Source organism: Myotis lucifugus, unplaced genomic scaffold (genome assembly GCF_000147115.1).
Source record: "Myotis lucifugus unplaced genomic scaffold, Myoluc2.0 scaffold_848, whole genome shotgun sequence".
Classification (NCBI taxonomy): domain Eukaryota; kingdom Metazoa; phylum Chordata; class Mammalia; order Chiroptera; family Vespertilionidae; genus Myotis; species Myotis lucifugus.
This window is the reverse complement of record NW_005871896.1, coordinates 13,993-31,501: the sequence shown is the minus strand read 5'-3', so window position 1 is coordinate 31,501 and position 17,509 is coordinate 13,993. Positions and strand designations below refer to the sequence as shown.

At 58.0% G+C, this 17,509-nt stretch overlaps 1 protein-coding gene across 1 annotated transcript in view; it reads right to left on the bottom strand.

Moving 5' to 3' along the window:
• The window catches only part of LOC102417261 (kinesin-like protein KIF26B), a gene marked incomplete at its 5' end in the record, with an annotated part of 35,696 nt that overhangs the window by 5,176 nt on the left and 13,011 nt on the right, over positions 1 to 17,509 (bottom strand). Inside the window, 2 exon segments of the mRNA XM_006106566.2 lie at positions 60 to 3,408; positions 4,263 to 4,425. Of these exon segments, the coding sequence (XP_006106628.2) occupies positions 60 to 3,408; positions 4,263 to 4,425 (3,512 nt within the window).

Sequence of the window (17,509 nt, the reverse complement as noted above, 5' to 3'; positions counted from 1 at the left end):
TGCACCTCCCATTGCCCCTGTGCCCCGTGGCCCCCTGCACACTGGGCCCAGGTGCCTACCTGAATTGGAGCGTTTCTTTGGGGTCTTGAGGCTCCGGCACCGCCCACCCACGGAGCTGCTGTTCTCGCTCATGGAGTCCTGGGCGGAGGACGCGCTGCCCGTGGCCTCGCTGTCGCGCATCATGCTCTCGTAGCCGCTGCTGCCCCCGCTGTGGTAGAACAGCGCCGTCTTGCCCATGGCGGGCGGCAGCTCCCCGCTCAGCACGCTGCTGTTGTCGCTGCCGTGGCCGCTGCTGCAGCGGTGCGGCTTCCGGGGCGGCGTCACCTTGCTGTAGGGCGAGGGCAGCAGGGGCACGGCCGCCAGCTTGTCCTCGGGGACCCCGGCGCGCTCCTCCTCGGGCCCCGCTCGCGATGGCACGGCCCTGGGCCCCGCGCCGCCCTGGAGCAGCTCCGAGATGCGCCCGTTCACAGCCCGCAGCGGCAGCTTGGCGGCCAGGCCCGCGCCCCGGCTGCGGCTCAGGGACTGCGTGGACCAGGACATGTGCCTCCCGCCGGCGGCCGGGGCGCAGCTCTGGCCCACGGACTGCGGCAGGGACTTAGTGGAGAAGCTGAGCGTCTTGGTGGGGGGCGTGGACAGGCTGCGCGCTTTGGGGCTGGCCAGCAGCAGCTTGCTCACGGCCGAGATCTTGGACTGGCTGGCCTTGGGCGAGGCCCCGGCCGAGGGCGGGGGGCCGGGGTGGGTGGGCGAGGCCCCGGCGCTGCGGCCCAGGCTCCGGCCCGCGCGGGGCATGGTGCTGTCCTTGCCCGCCTGCAGCCGCGCGCTCATGGAGGCCAGGCTCTCGGCCCGCTCCAGCGAGAGGCATTCGTAGTGGCTGGCGGTCGCCCGGCCCAGAGAGTTGGTCCTGCTGGCCAGCTGCTCGAGCTTGGCGCTGAAGAGCTTGCTGCTGCTGCTGGTGTTCGTCCTGCCGCCCGGCTCGTCGGCGAAGCTGGCCAGGAAGGGCGGGGGCTGGTTCGAGGGGCTGCTGGTGCCGCTGCTGCCGGCGCTGTGCTGGGGGCTGGCCCGGTTCTTCTGGTCCAAGCTGGACTTGCGGACGGGGGGCAGCGGTGGGGTGCCTTTGGGCCGAGCCAGGACGCTGTGCTTGGGCGACGCCACCTTCCTCTCCAGGGTCGCCCGGGAGGCCTGGCCGCCCAGAGCGACGCCGTTGGTCTCGGGGGCGCAGTGGTAACAGAGGCCGTCGAGCTCCTGCTGGCCGCCTTTCTGGAAAGCCCGGGGCAGGCTGCCGGACTGCAGGCTCCTGCTGGGGGGCACGGGGCTCTGGGCAGCCCCGCTGGGCTGGGCCGTCTCACAGCCGTCCACCACCCTCCTGACGCTGTCGGTCCCGGGGGAGGCGGCCACCTCGCCGCTCAGCCTGTGGCCGGGACTGGTCTGCCTGGGCTGGTCCCGCTCGGCTCCCGCCTCGGGCTGTGTGGGGCCCGTGGCCGCCTCGGACCTCACTCCGTCCTCCCTGGGAGGCGCAGTCTCTTTCTTGGCCTCCACCTCTCGTCTCAGCCACGGGTCCTCGAACTTCATCTCCTTCCTGGCGCTGGCCTCCTTGCTCTCCTGGGGCGGGGCTGCTTTGGGGACAGTGGCGCTGATCTCCTCAGGCTCCGGGCCGCGCCGGGGGCTCAGGGTGATGCAGGGGTAGACGGTGATGTTGGTCTTCACGGGGACGCACCCTCCACCGCCGCCCAGGTGTGCCGTGTTGGAGATGGTGACCATGGCCTTGCCCAGGGCGGAGACCTTGCAGCCTTGGGGGGCGGTGGCTTTGGGGAGAGAGTCCTCCCCCAGCTCAGACAGGATGAGCACGCTGTCGGGGCCCGCCCCGGGCTTCTCTGGGCACACGGCGGCCTTCTGGATGCTGCCCACGAGCTCCGAGGCCGGAGGGTCCGCCAGCGCCTCCCCGTGCCCGAAGCAGGTCTGGGCGATGAAGCTGTGGCAGGACTGCTCGCCGTCGCTGCCCGCGCTGGTCTCGCTCAGCCAGGAGCTGATGGAGGACCGCCGGCTGCCCGCCTCCCGGCCCTTCTCCTCCAGGCCCAGCGTCGGGAGGGGCAGGAACTGCGTGATGCTGACCTCGGAGACGGGGGCCGCGCCTGGGCCGCGCTCCAGGTCCTCGCTGACGCTGCCGATGATGCTGACGGGCCGCGAGCCCGAGGCCAGCGCCTGCACCGAGCAGTCGCTGTTGAAGCTGATGATGCTGGCGGGGCGGCCGCCCAGGGCCCCGCTGATGGTCAGCTCCTCCACCAGCGTGAACACCAGCTCGTCCTCGCCGTTCAGCTCCAGCGGCTGCTGCACCGTCACGGTCGTGGTGCTCACGACCCCCTTGGAGCCCGGAGACGCCGCCTGGCGCGTGTCATCGGAGGGGCTGAGGGGGGGCCCCTGGCTCCCGGCAGACAGGGACTTCTTCAGGACCTGGGGGCTCATGCCCACCGGGGGGGTGCGCCCCTCGGGCGGCGGGGCCTCCCCGGACACCACGCCCGAGTCCGTGCTCAGGGGGGACGGGGGCGCGGGGCCGGGCAGGACGCCCTTCTGGGTGTGGACTTTGCACCGCTGCGAGGGCGAGCTGGCCGGCCGGTACTCGGCCGTCTTGGACAGGCTGGCGACGCCCAGCCGCGGGGAGCCCAGGGGCCGGGGCTTGCCCTCCACGAACCCGCAGGAGGTCAGGCTTTCTCGGCTGCTCTGCAGGCTGGGGCTGCGCACGAGCTGGGAGGCGCCCTGCTGGCTGGTGCCGCCGGGGACGCTCCGGGGTGAGGCAGGGGTGGCGGCCGGGACAGGAGAGTGACCCCTGGGCATCCCGGAGGCCGGGGCGTCGGCGCCTCCTCTGTCTGTCAGCTGGCCGTCTGACCCCGCGTCTTCCTTGTCAGACTCACAGAGCAGGCTGGCCCGGGCAGCGGGGCTCAGCGGGGGGCCCTTGTCCGCCTGCTCCGCCCCGCCCTGTGCAGGCAGCTCCGGGAACGGGAAAAGGCCGGGCTCCTCGCGGCCATCGATGCAGTCCAGCCGCTCCTGCAGCTCCGCGAACGTGTTGCACTTGAGGCAGTCCCTCTCGGGCTTGCGGGCGGCGGCCGCCCCGGCCTCGGGGGGCCGGCTGTCACCCCTGGGCTTCTGCAGGGCCGGCACGATGGGCACGAAGTCGGGGGGGCCCTCGTTGTCCGTGAGCTCCTTGTCGGAGAGCGCCGTGCCGCTGGGCCCGATGTAGATGACCGTGTCGCAGGACTGCTCGCTGCTGGACGAGTAGTCGGGGTCGCTGGACAGCTGCGGGACGGGGAAGTCGGGGTCCACGGCGGCCCTGGCCTGGAAGGGCCGCAGCTGCGTGGGCCTGCGCATCCTGCCTTCCTCACAGGAGCTCTCTCCCCCCGACGAGCTCGACGTGTACTGTGGGCGAGAGGACAGTCAGCATGGGCTGCCTCAGGGGCCCCCAGAAAGCTGCCCAGGGCCCCCAGGAGCCGCCCAGGGACCCCCAGGGATGCCGGTTGGCTATAGGCTCCTGGCTGCGGGCTGGCTGCCCTGCGTATGGGCAGTTGCCTGGCTGTGCCAAGGGCAGCCCATGCGTGGCACACAGGACAGAGTTCGCTCCTGAAGGGGTGACCAGCCGGGCCGGGCTGAGCTCCTCAGGGCGGGGGGTCATGAACTTGGCCCCCCAGTCATTGTGGCACCTTGTCCCACGAAACACTGGTTTGAAAGACTTACTTGTTATTATTTATGAAAAGCTACAGAAAGGAGGGGAAAGCCCACGTCACCAGCCGGCCCTGAATCAGAGTGACCACATTGGTCACTTCCTCACACGGTCGTCTCACGCCCCCGCTGGCTGGCTTGGCCTCTGCCTCACCAGGTGAGCCCAGGGGTGTGTCACGGACTCTGAACACCAACCAGCAACCCCTGACCTCACAGGGCAGAGCCCAGCAGCCTGAAAAGGCCTCCTGGACACGCAGGGGGAGGGCCACCTGAGTAAGGGATGAGCAGTCGTCTGGGGCCAGCCACTGAGGGACACGGGACACGGTCTTGGTCTCCATTGGACCAAGGCCGGTGGGAGCCGCTGTGCGTGAGCCTTCCGTCCCTCCCATGTGGACGTGCACCCCGGTCAGGGGTCCGGGCTGGATGACCCCGAAAGGCAGCGACGGTGGGGCCCGGGAGTGACAGACGCTCCTGACCCAGGTGGCGGGGAGACTGCTGAGCTGGTTTTTCTGAGCGGCTCCCACACCCCTCCCCCCACCCCGCCAGCTCCCTACCTTTGTTTTCTTCTTCTTCATCCTCAGGACTCGGGAGGCGATCTGGATGGTGGACAGGGTCTCGGCGTAGCTGCCGGCGGCGGCCGAGATGTGCGCGATCATGGTGGTGCGGCAGTTGACGTTCCCCAGGGACTCGCGCAGCAGCATGGTGAGCTTGCTGTCCCTGCGGGCATGGGGCTGCGTTAGCGGGCGCCCGCCCGGGCTCGGGCCTCTGCAGGCTGCTGCTTGAGGGCAGTGGGTTTTCATGGCGGACTGATCAGCTCACTCTCTAGCACGAGGCTCTTCGCACTTGGCAGCTGAGCAAGAGATTCTCACCCCAAGGACAGGGCTCATGCAAGCGCCTCCCCTGGCCCTGCGCCCGGCCGTGACGGGCACCCTGTGTCTGTACCCAGGGGGCACACAGAGGCCTGGGAACAGAGCGGGAGGACGGCTGTGGCCAGGGATGCCGCCGCTGGCTGCACACACGGCCCACCGCTGCTCACGGCCCACCCCTGCCACAAAGGCAGCCCCTCCCCCGCTGGGAACTTGCGTTGAAGATCTGGGTGTCTATAAAACACACAAAGGCCCTTTGCCACAGAGTCGCACCCCGTTTCTTGCTGTTGTCGTGTAACTCATATTTGCACAGAGCGGTAATAAAGGAATTCCTGTTCCTAAAAGTGACGAAACACAGACACAGCCCGAGCACTCAGTCAGCCACGGAACAGAACTTCCTAGAAAAACCTCCTCTGGGGACTCTGTGGGGCTGAGGGGCAGGGCCCTGAGCCGTGAGACGGGACCCAGGCGTTTACACGGTTTCCAGGATCCTTAAACATGGAGCTGGAGGCGGCTCCGGGTTCCTCCCTGTTCTTGTCCCCGCTCCTCCCTGCCTGGCTTCCAGAGGGCGGCTCACATCTCCAGCCACAGGTCTGCTCAGCTGCTGCCGCCTCATCTCACCTCGGGGGGCAGCCCACTTCTCAGGCCCTTGTACACACTCATCTCACACCCCTGTGTGCGCTCATCTCACAGACCTTTGCACGCTCAGCTCACAGCCCTGCACGCGCTCATCTCACAGCCCTTTGCACACTCAGCTCACACCCCTGTGTGCGCTCATCTCACAGCCCTTTGCACACTCATCTCACAGCCCTTTGCACACTCATCTCACAGCCCTTTGCACACTCAGCTCACAGCCCTTGGCACACTCATCTCACAGCCCTGCGCGCGCTCAGCTCACACCCGTGTGTGCTCACACTCCTGTGTGTGTTCACAGCGTCATCTGAGGGTTCTATCCTCCCCTCCGTGCCCCTGTCAGCCCCCCTGCACAGTTCCCTGAGGGGAACGGGCCCGCTGGGCTGACTCAGTGTGAGACGCAGGCCACCATCCTCAGAGATCAGACCTGGGAAATGGGAAGACATTTCTCACGTGACCTGCATCTGCCTTCGGGGAGGAGAGACGGGTGTGAGGACAATCGTTTTTCCTTTCCATCTGGGACCAATTCAGGTGCCAGTTCGGGGCTGCTGGGCTCACTCGGGCTCAGTTCCAGGGCAATTTAAAAATATACCAGGGTTTCCTTTCAAGCAAAATAACCAGTGACAGAGTGAGGAAGGAGAGGGGCTGAATGTGTGTCCTCCCCAGATTCATGTGATGGTGTTAGGAGGTGGGCCTCTGGGAGGTGATTAGGTCAGGAGGGTGGGGCCCCCATGAACTGGTTAGTGCCCTTGTAAACGAGGCCCCAGAAGCCCCCTCACTCCTCCCACCACGTGAGGTTATGGCAACAAGACGCTGTCCAGGAACCACCAGGTGGGACCTCTCCAGACCCTGAACCTGCGGTGCCTTGAACTTGGACCCAAACCCCCGGCTGTGCAAAATACACTTCTGTGGTTGAAGCCACCTGGTCTGTGGTAGATGTCACAGCAGCCCAGACTCAGTGAAAGGTATGGGGTGTGGAGGAGGAGCGGGCCTGGCGGCAAACATCTAACGCCTTTCACAACGTACCCAGAAGGGACGCCACAGCCACCAGCAGCGCCGACGACCAAGGGGAAGTCACGCCTGCTCCGCTCCGGGCAGACGGGCTCTGTGCAGGCGCTGTACCTGGCTGAGCCGTGACGGGCCCTGGCGGGGGGGAGGGGGGGCAGTGGAGACGGCGTCCATGGGGTCAGCTGTGCGCACATACAGCCAGTTCTTAGTTCTCATGACAGCAGTTCTGCTAACACGGAATCAGTGCACACGGCACGGCTGCTCCCGGGAACACACGGCGAGGTCCCGGAGGCCTCGGTCCCAGGGCGTCCGTAGGTCAATATGTAACCTGGCTGCATATGTGTTTCTGTTTCAAGACACCGTATCGAATGGGTATTTCTTACAAAGACTGAACTAGGAGCACTGGTTTCCTTCTAATAAAACACTGGCTGAGGAGGGCGTAACCCGCCTGACCCTGGGCAGCAGGACGTACATTCCCGTGGCCTCCAGCTCACAGGATCCTGCCCGCTACACTTATTTAATCAGTCCTCGTCTTGTGAGCCTACAGACACCGCCAGCACTTTCCCATAGCTTCATCATGCACTTTATTTCTTAAATTTATTATTATTTTTTAACCCTCACCTGAGGATTATGTTTTTATTGATTTGAGAAAGAAACATCAATCGATTGCCTCCTGCACGTATCTGGACCAGGGATCGAACCCACAACCTTTTGGTGTACAGGACGACTCCCCAACCAATTGAGCCACCCGGCCTGAACCATCCATCATGCACTTCAGATGTAACCTAAGACTGTCCATTCCAGCCTGACTACAGATCCATGAATCCTCTTCCTTTTCCCGGATGCACATTGTTGGTTCGTGAACATTAAATTCACACCAACAGCGAACGGAGGAGCCTCGGTAACCACGGGTGTCCTCTGGAAGGCACGCCCACCCTTCTTGCACAACAGGACTCTGGATGGCACCACAGGCCACACGGGGCGGGGGGGGGGGGCAATTTAAACAGTGAAATCGCCAAGGGAAAGCTCACACATGCAGATCACGAGCACCACTGCACAGACTGTAAGAGGACGCTGTTCCCAGGCCGAGGGGGTGAGAGGGCAGAGCGAGGCCTCGTCCAGCCCGGCTGGGAACACGCCCATCGGCAACTCGGCCTCAGCACGTTGGTGAGAGGCGGGAAGCGACACGCGTCGCTACTTGGGTTACAAATGCATCTTAGCGAGTCGGCAGGTTTGCCACACGAGCTCTGCAAGTGACATGACGCGGCCGCCATGAAGCTTCTCGTGACAAGCCCTGTAAGAGGTGCATTTTACCCGCGTGACCCCGTACGTTCTCAGGAAGACACCGGGGACAGAAGAGAAGGGGCGTGATGCCGTTAGAGCGAACCGTTTGCCCCGTGTATCCCACGTGATCCCCATTCATGAGCAACCAGGACATTTTTTAAGTCCACGTTGCAGGAAGAAGCCAGGGATGTGCGTTGCTTGGCAACCAGCAGCTCGGCTCCCCTTACGGGAAGCCAGAGAAACTGCCAGCAACGCGCTCACCTGGGCCTCCAGACTCCAGAGCACATCATCACGGGAGAAATGGTGGCGATAAAGCTGCGGTTTCCCCCTCATCACCCTGATCCTGTAACTCAGACGACAGCGTTGGGGACGGGGTGAAAGACGGGGCAGGGGATGGAAGGCTGCAAATGGCAGGTTTAACTCAGTGTCTTTGTGGGAAAATAAAAGGGTTTAAAGAGCTTCTAGGGCAACGGTCAGCACAAACTCAGCACCTTTGCACCAAGAGGAGGCCAGAGGAGGGGAACTGGGGTGCAGAGCTGCCGTTTCCCAGCCCCACGGCCGGGCTGGGGGAGGGTCCTGGCTGGGGGAGGTCCTGGCTGGGGGAGGGTCCTGGCTGGGCAGGGCAGCAGAGGCCCGAGCAGCGACGCTGGGGGCAGGAGGACAGCGCCACTCTTCAAACAGCCATGTTCTATCTGTACACATTCCTCCCTCCCACCCTAACCGCACACAGTTTTTCAGAATGACGTTTTGTTGTGGTGGTTAATCCTCACCTGAAGATATATATTCCCCTTGATTTTTAGAGAGCGTGGAAGGGAGGGGGAGAGACAGAGAGAAACATCGGTGTAAGAGACACATCGATTGGTTGCCTCCTGCACGCACCCCAACTGGGGCTGGGGATAGAGCCGGCAACTAAGGCACGTGCCCTTGACCAGAATGGAACCTGTGACCCTTCAGTCCGAGGGCCGACGCTCTAACCACTGAGCAAACCATCCAGGGCTCAAACCGCAGCCCACAATAAGGAAAGACGCCTTGAGGCTGAAGGTGACCCCCCCCCATCACTGTCCCTTCCTGCTGGAGAACACCCAGGCCTCAGGGGTACCGGGAAGTCCTGTCTTCTGCCCGGGGTCTCCCACACGGCAGGATCCAAGGCTGGAGGGAGACCCTTTATCTGCTGAGGCCCCTACAACACCCAACGAACTCACCTCCTTTCTAAAGGGGCAGCTGCTGAGCTGGCAGGCTGCAATGGTGGCCAGGTAATTCCACAAGAAAGAGGCTATTCCTCTCATGACAGTGTTGAGTCCAATTCTCCAGAAAGGAGATGATGGACTTGGAGGGAGAAGGTGGGCAGGTGTAGCCACGGCTCCTGCAGCAGGAACCAGCGCTGGGCTGGGAGCACCAGGGCGGCCCTGCTTTAGCACCACGGACAGCCCCCTCCACCATGGCCTGCTTTTCCCTGGAGGAGCGCATCTCTAAGGAGGTCGCCAAGGTTGCCACTTACAACAGACACAGTGCCCTTCAGTACAAACACCGACAAGCAGAGGCCGGCCTCTCCTCTTACGTCACTTCCTAACACACTGAAAGGAAGGAGCTGAGTTAACCCAGAAACCAACTCAGCTCCAGAAGAATTTGCAAGAGGAAAACTCCTGTGGTCAGCAAGACCCGAAGCAGACATAGAAACCGTAACCATGCGCACACATGCCCAGGTGTCAAGGTAACAAGTAACATTAAATGTCAAGAAGACCCCCGTATCCCTGTCAAGGTAACAACTAACATTAAATGTCAAGAAGACCCTGGAGGATGTGAAGCCACTCTGCATCCCAGGAACCATCCCGTTTCAGCCCCTCTCCCCGTCAACTGCCAGGGTGTGTCGTGGAGCCTCACAGGGACGAGATGCTGGGCAGGAGCCGCTGGCCATCAGGAGGGGAGAGGAAAGGGGGAGGGAGAAAGAATGGAGAGGAAAAGCAGACAGACGGGAGGTGGGATGAAGTCACGAACTTGACATCGTTTCTGGCTCCTCGAGTGGCACTCGGCACCCTCCCTCCTACCTCCTTCCCGTTCGCTTGCTGTTGGTCTGTGAGCATCCTTTTCTACCGGCACCTGAAGGGCCACCAGTGACCTCCTGAAGCCCAGGACACCTGGGACCAGCTGCCGAGACACCGGCACCCGGGCCCAGTGCTCTGGCCAAGGTGGGACCATCTACAGGTTCCTTACCCATCAGAGAGGCTGTGCCGAGGACACATGGCACCACAGTCCACTGGATGAGGACGATCCTTGAGCCTGCTTACCTTCTGGGTCCCAAGCAAGCGCCTTTATTTGTGACACTATTAAGTCACGACAGACTGAAAGCCATGCCTCCACAGGGGAAAGCCACTTCCCTTGGGCTTATGTGTTTGTACGGGACTTGGTGAGCCCCGGTCATGATGGCTTCATGGACATTCGCATCTTTGGGAGAAGACTTTATACACCTTCCCTCCAGGTGAGTCACCTGAGGGGCAGGAGTGGCCTTTTCCTAGCAATTCCCTGCAAGGATGCCAACATTTGAAGGCACAGATGATCTGGTTTCTGGTGCTGGAGAGGTACCGAGAGCTTGGCACTGGCCCAGCCGTCCCACGGGCACTTCCCCGGGAGTCCCTGAACTGAAAGAGCTTGCGGCCAGTTTCAGCTCCCGCTCCACTTGCACCGCAGCTCAGGCAGGCCCCTCGGGGTGCTGGGAGGAGAGGGCCTGCTGTCGGCAACCTCGATAGACAAGCACAGACTCCGGCCTGGAGAGTACAGCTTTGGCAACAGCAGTTTCCTGGGCCCGGCGGGTGGGCCGGAGGTGCCCCTGCAGACACTGGCGTTCGGAGTGTGAGACGATGAGTTCGCCCCACAGAGGAGAGCTGAGAAGAGGACCTGCAGAGCACACCGGCTCCGGCTGGAGGACCAGCTTGGTGGCCGGCCATCACGTCACCTGGCGTGAGCTCATGCCTTGCTCTACTAAGCCCACCTGTTGGTGTGGTCCCGAAACCATCGCCACTCAGAGTGACAAGTGTACCTACTGTTCTCTAACAATAACCGATGAACAGTAATATTCTCTCACTGTAGACCCCGAGGAGCAAACAGCCCCCCTTTGGATGTGGGGGTGCCCCTGACACAGACAGGAGCTGCATTCTTCCTCGAGCGTGGTTATCTAGACCCGGTGCCTCCGTGACCCTGAACTTGGGGGCGGTGCTGGTGAGAAGCAGGAGGGAGGGGAGGAGCCCAGCAGCTTACTCTTCCAACAGGATCCTACGGACCTGGGGCAGGAGCTGTGCTTCTGGATCTTTAATTCTGACCAAGGTGGCCGCATGCTCAGCCCCGAAGGCCCTTCCCCGTAATGTCTCTGTGGGAGCTCGCCCACCCCCAGCGCAATCCACGGGCCCAGGAAAAACGGGGGAACAGTCCCAGCCACTCCTAGGGACCCAAGTCCCAGGAAATCACCCGCCTTTCCTCCTCTTTATTGTAGGAAACAGGCACAACATAAATGCCCTGTTTTAATGCTGTTCTGTGTTTGGTTCCGCTGAGTGACTTTTCAGGTGCGGACACTCCGCCTTCTGTCTTCCATGTGCCCGCCCACCCCTGTTCTAGGGCAGCTGCTGTGAGCGTGGGTGCGCACATACCTGGTCGAGGTGCTGCTTCCGTTGTTTTGGGTGAGCACCCAGGAGGGGAGCTGCTGGGTAACTCGGCGATTCTCGTCCAGCGCTTTGAGGCACTGCCCCGTGATTGCACATCGCAGCCGGAGCCTCTGACATTCTCAGCGCAAAGCACAGGGCGTCCCACCTCCTTGCCAACACTTCCTCTCTCTCTTTACAACAGTCTTCATAACGGATGGGAAGTGGTCTTTATTGTGGTTTTATTGGTACTCCTCTCACGACGGGGTGCCTCTTTTCACGTGATTATTAGCTATTTTTGTACATCTTCTTTGGAGAAATGTCTATTCAAGTCCTTTGTCCATTTTCTGTTGTTAATCCTCACCCGAGGATATTTTTCCATTGATTTTTAGGGAGAGTGGAAGAGAGAGGGAAAGACAGAGAGAAACATCGATGTGAGAGAGACTCATTGATTGGTTGCCTCCTGCATGAGCCCCGACCAGGGTCCGGGCCAGGGAGAAGCCTGCAACCAAGGTATGTGTCCTTGACTGGAATTGAACCTGGGACCCTTTGGTCTGCAGGCCAATGCTCTATCCACTGAGCCAAACTGGCCAGGGCCTTTGTCCATTTTGTAATTGAACTGAATTTGATGATTGTTGTTGAACTGTAGGAATTCTTCATAGATTCTGGAAATGAATCGTATATTCAATATATGATTTGCAAACATTAGCTCACAGTCTGAGGCTTGATTTTAAATCTCTTGATAGTGTCCTTTGATGCCCAAACGCGCCATTTCATCTTTTGGTAACACTTGCAGAATTTTAGATTTTAACCAGCATTTTGAGCATTTGTGGCCCATGGCCTTCCCCTATTGGCTTTCCTGTGGTAAACTTGTCCATGGAGTGACCTCAGATCGCCAGTGCTCTCGGTGCTGAAGATGCTTGTCCAGCGTGGTCCTTGTTACTTGCTGACCACCAGCCAGTCCGAAGCTGGGAAACCTTAAATGACGCTTGTTAAGCACATGTGCCTGCGCTGCCCGGGGATAGACCTCTTTTGAAATCAAGTGTAACCGACTCCAAGGAGGGTAGTGAGGGCAGCTCCGTGCCTTCTGGGCGTCACGTGCGGTTTGAAAAACATGACTTCACGCTCTTCCACAAAGGCACCAATTGGGTTGGCTTTTGGCACAAAGACTGGTGTTTAGAGATTAGGAAGAATTAAAGGCAGTGACGTTACAGAGTGGGTTCCGTGACTCGTACAAGTCTGGGGGCAGATGTCGCACAGAGGCACGTTTCATTTGTTTAATAACTTAAAACAGAGCCCAGGGAATTGTAACGGGCAGTGACAGGAAGGAATCATGCATTTCTTTAAAAAAAAAGAATGAAGAAAGACTGGCTTCCCAGTGAGGTTTACTTTGTTTGATAAAAAGACAGGCTGTGGCACATCTGTTCGCGTCTTTTACGGCGATAAGTTCAATCCCAAACTCACTTCTTACCTGGGTGACTGTGGTTCAGAGCCTCATCACTGTTTCCCCTACAAATGCTTCACTAGTCAACTTCTCAAAATCCCGCCAGTGGCACGGCGTACCCATTAGGAATGGGGGTTGTCTTTCTGTAAATATTTAAACCCACACCTAATGGGCATTTAAGTCTTTCCCAGCTTCCTAACTCCGTAGCTTCTCAAACATCATCCTTTCTTCGTCCTCATCGCAGCCGTTGTTAGACTGAAACCAAGGCTGACCCACTGCCTTGGGCGGGAAGCAGCACCAGCGCCCGGGCTCGGTCGGTCTCCCCCACATACGGGCACCCCCTTCAGCCTCCCTGAGTGTCCGGAGGACACGCACGGCCAGTCAGGTGCACAGGCCACAATCTTCAAGGACAGATCACAGGGGCACTCACGCTGAGGCCACCACCAGGCCCCCTTCAGGCACCTGTGCAACCACAGTCCCCAAAGAGGAGGAAGCAGAACCGTCAGCATGTGAGTCAACGTCGCCACGGCAGGCAGGGCCGTCTGCGATGACCGGCGTTCCTCACACCGAGACCACGTGGGTCCGGAGGTCTTCAGTGCAAACTGTTTGGTCCCAGCGGGTGTGTGGGTTCTGAGGGCTGTCGGCCAGTTTGTGGGGTCCAGCTCAGTCCCTTCGGCGTGAGGAAAAGATGGTCCGAAAGCCGCTCCCTGCGAGGTGGGGCCTGGGAGGGTCTCATGGCAAAACCAGAAGGCGCCCATCCTCGGTCCTTCGCTCTAGCAAGCATCCACGGGGGTGGCTCACCCAGCAGGCGGTGGTAGGGACCTAGGATGGAGGCGGGCCCGCTGCGAGCCCTGGGGTTACCAGCACAAATGAGACACGGCCGGCTGCTGAGGGCTTGCCGTTAGTGGAGGCAGAGGTCCTGTTTTGCCCCGAAAGGTCTCAGTTTATGCCTGTTATACTGCATCCTGTCTGATATATTTTGTCCTGAATCTTCCACTTTTAAAAATAATGTGTTATTATGAAAACTTACAAAAAATAAGATGGGGAGACGTAGGCAGACCCTCACTGTCTATTTCACGGTCTCGATGAGCAGCACAGGCAGAGGAGCCGTGGACGGCGCTCACACTTCAGGACACAGCGTTCCCACCAAATGGAGAAACTTGTGCTGAAGCGCATGGGAGTCGGTTACCGCACACACGCTCCGTAACTGCCGAAACGCAGCTATTTCTGCCCGAGAAATACAAGCTGTCGCCAAAATCTGCCCCATCTACAGAGTGAGAGCGACTGAGCCGCGAGGTTCTGTGATGAAGCTCACGGGACATGAAAAGCACGCCACTCGGGGAGCAAGCGGGTCTCTTGCTGTCTGTCACCAGTTGGGGTTGAGAAATATTTGAGACTTTAAAACCAGTTTAAATGACATAAAATTAAAAACCGACAGATGACAGTCTTTAACTTTAGGTTTTTTTAGATTTTTCACAGAGAAGGAAGCCGTCAACAAAGCCAGACAGCTTTCACTGTAAGACATGGTGTATGAGTCTGCCAGAACCCACACACCCGCTGGACAAGCACTGGAGTGTTGGAAACCAACTAAATTTTGATTCCATTTTGTTCCAAAGAAGTTGCCAACCCGGAATGAGGTCAAACGCAAACACCTCCGCCTCCAAAGCTTGAACTGAGCTGCAGTTCCTAAATGGAACAGAACTGCCCACAGGGAGAGCTACCTGCACCCTGCAGAGGCGGGGGCAACGGGGGAGGGTCAGGCACAAACCCACAGGAGAAAAGGGTAACTTGAAATTCCACGACTGTGCTCCTGAAACTGACTTGGGGGAAGATCTTTGGAATTTTTTTTTAAATATATTTTTATTGATTTCAGAGAGGAAGGGAGAGGGAGAGAGAGATAGAAACTTCAATGATGAGAGAGAATCATCGATCAGCTGCCTCCTACACACACACACACACACACACACACACACGACCGGGAATCGAACTGTGACCTGGTTCATAGGTCGGCGCTCAACCACTGAGCCACGCCAGCCGGGCTGGTCTTTGGAAACTTTAACATAACAGTCTTATGAATTGAGAAACTTGTCCCACTAAAATGAACGTCGGTTGGTTGTGGCGCACGTAAATTCTAAATCATTTTCAACCAGACTACGCTAATTCTATCAGGAGAAATAGATCATTTTGTATGTTAACACACATGCACATACATATACACAAATACACAGGTAGGCAGTTAGGTAAACGAAGAAGAAAATGCTGAGGCTCTAAGACAATAATAGAAAGAAATTCTTCTTAAGGAAAATACCATTAACATGTACTGGGTACAGGTGTGGTGAAGACAACGAAAACACACAAAGGCGTCTCAAGAAAAATTATTCTACTTTGATCTAATGTTCTAACAAACAGTATAGAGAAAGTTTTAATTGTTTTACTTTGACGCATGTGGATTTTTTTTGTAAGAAGTTATTTTATTGCCCTGGCCAGTTTGCTCAGTGAATAGCGCGTCGGCCCGGGGACCAAAGGGTCCCGGGTTCGATTCTGGTCAAGGGCATGTACCTTGGGTACAGGCTCAGTCCCTGGCCACAGTTTAGGGTGCGTGCAGGAGGCAACCAATTGATGTGTCTCTCTCACATCGATGTTTCTCTGTCTCTCTTCCTCCCTTCTACTCTCTCTAAAAATCAATGGAAAAATATCCTCAGGTGAGGATTAACCAAAAAAAAGAAAAAAAATTATTTTATTTTTGAAGGTAATTTTTGAACAGAACTATTTTATAAGTCCACTCATATAAATGGATTTGTCAGAATATATTTCAGAAAATTAATAATATTGATGACCACTTTTCACTCTCACAAGTATCCAGGTTTGGATAGTAAATTCTGTGGTTCTCTTAGTTATAATTTAGAACAGGGATGAGTACAGAAAAGTACCAAAAAGCAATACAGTAGCCTGCTTAGCTAAGAAGTCCTTCAAGCACCAAGTACAATTAAACATTGTGGGTAAGATATTCTCACAAATCTTATTAAATGCATTGCTGGGCTCGTAAGAGAGTAAGGAATTCTGTGGCCAAAAAATAAATGAATTGGCAACTCAGAGAAGCCAGCAGAACACGGAGGCTTGCTCTTACCCTGAAGCCATTTGCCAAACCAGGTAATATCCGGCTTAATTTCATGGAGCCTTAACGGGCGTGGAAACAGAAGACGGAGCCCACAGCCTGCCCAACGTGAGAATTTTAAGAGAAAATTCCCCTCCACAACCACTCCCCCCGCCCCCCTCACGTCTACAAGACACAACTGTCTGGGAATTCGGCCCTGAGCAAAAAAGACAGAAATTATCGCGAGAGTTGGGACCACAGGCCAGATTAATGCAGGTCTGTAGCTTTCATTCTCAATATCTGGGTGGTCCGAAGTATTTCAGGCTGAGGACGTCATGCAGATGCCCCTCAGCTGCTGGAGATGCCAGGCAGCAGGCAGAGCAAACGCGAAGACGAAGGCAAACCCTGTTCACCCAGGTCTCATGGAACCACACACGTAAAAGTCCAGTGAGGCGTGAACGCCCCACGGAAATAAACACACGAGAAACAGGCACCTCGACAAAGACCCAGCCGAGCAGCCGGGGCAGCACGAGACGTTCCTACGTAGATCACAGATAAACAGCAGGAAGTTGATGGGCTTGTTTAAGTAAACTAAGATGTCTAAGGAAATAAACAAAACAATATCAGGAATGACCAATTTCTGCTCCTGGCCATGCTGGAAACTCAGAAACTAGATGTACTTTCCAGACTAAATAACTAGCAAACGAGAGAGAATATGAGAGAGAACGGGTGTGGAGACCGGGCAGCAGCAGCAGAGAAAGGCGATGTTGGAGAGAAGGGAGCAGACAGCGCTGAGCGGCGTGCCCGGCTCCCTGCCGAAGAGGGAGGCCCGCAACCAGCAGGGCCCTCGCCTCCCGGAGCGGCTGCTCTGCTCCTCCTGCTGCTGTGAAGACGGCCCGTGGCCCAGACCTGTAGATGGTCCCTGAGTAGAGGACTGAACCCAGGGAGAGTCCGGCTCCGTAGAAAGGCTTTCAGAGGAACCATCCCACGGCTCTTTTTATTTACAAATTACAGGTCACACGAGTGACTTTGGTGAGGAAAGGACCTTGGGTTTTGGAAGTCAAACTGCATGATTTTTAAAGGTGGCCTTTCCCCTTTTCCAAAGGAGACTGTCAGGCGGGGGCCCCGCTAGTTCCCAGGCTCCCAGCCAGAGATCAGGCCGGGAGGTTTCCTTTTTGAGAATCCGATCGTCACGGTGGGGAGGGCGCTGGGCTGTGGGTTTGTCCGCGTCCCTGGAGCGGACGGAAGCTAAATGAACCAGGAGTGAGAGGGCCTGCAAGCCCCTGGGCTTTCACCAAGAGACACTCCATCTCGCTTATGAAGGAAGTTCGCTGTGAGCGGATGGAGCCCACCCTGCCTCGCCGGGTGTCCGGGAACCAGGGTGCGTGGCCTTCCAGGTGCAGCTCAGAATGGATGGTCTTGTCAGAGGGGGGCTGCCACCCACATCTGGGGACATGGGTCATGGCAGCCTCGCCTTAGACTCACGCGGTCCTGGGACCTCCTCCCACCAGCCCTCGGGCACCAGCTCCGGAGCCTGCAAGCAGCCATGTCACCACGAGGAAGTCTGAGGAACTAACCCTCTTCAATGAAGGTGGAGACTTACTTGCTCCGAACAGATCCTAGGCACCTGGAGAGCCGCGGTGACAAATAAGGATCTGCAGCCTGTATTCATCGCCATTTGTTATTGCACAGGAGACACCTTCACAGACACGTCCTGAAATCCTTACCTCTCCCTAGAACAGTGGTTCTCAACCTTGGCTGCACATTAGAATCACCTGGAATCTGTTTAAAATCCTGATTTCTGGGCCTCATCCTCCGGAAATTCTGTTTCTTTTGTTACTAA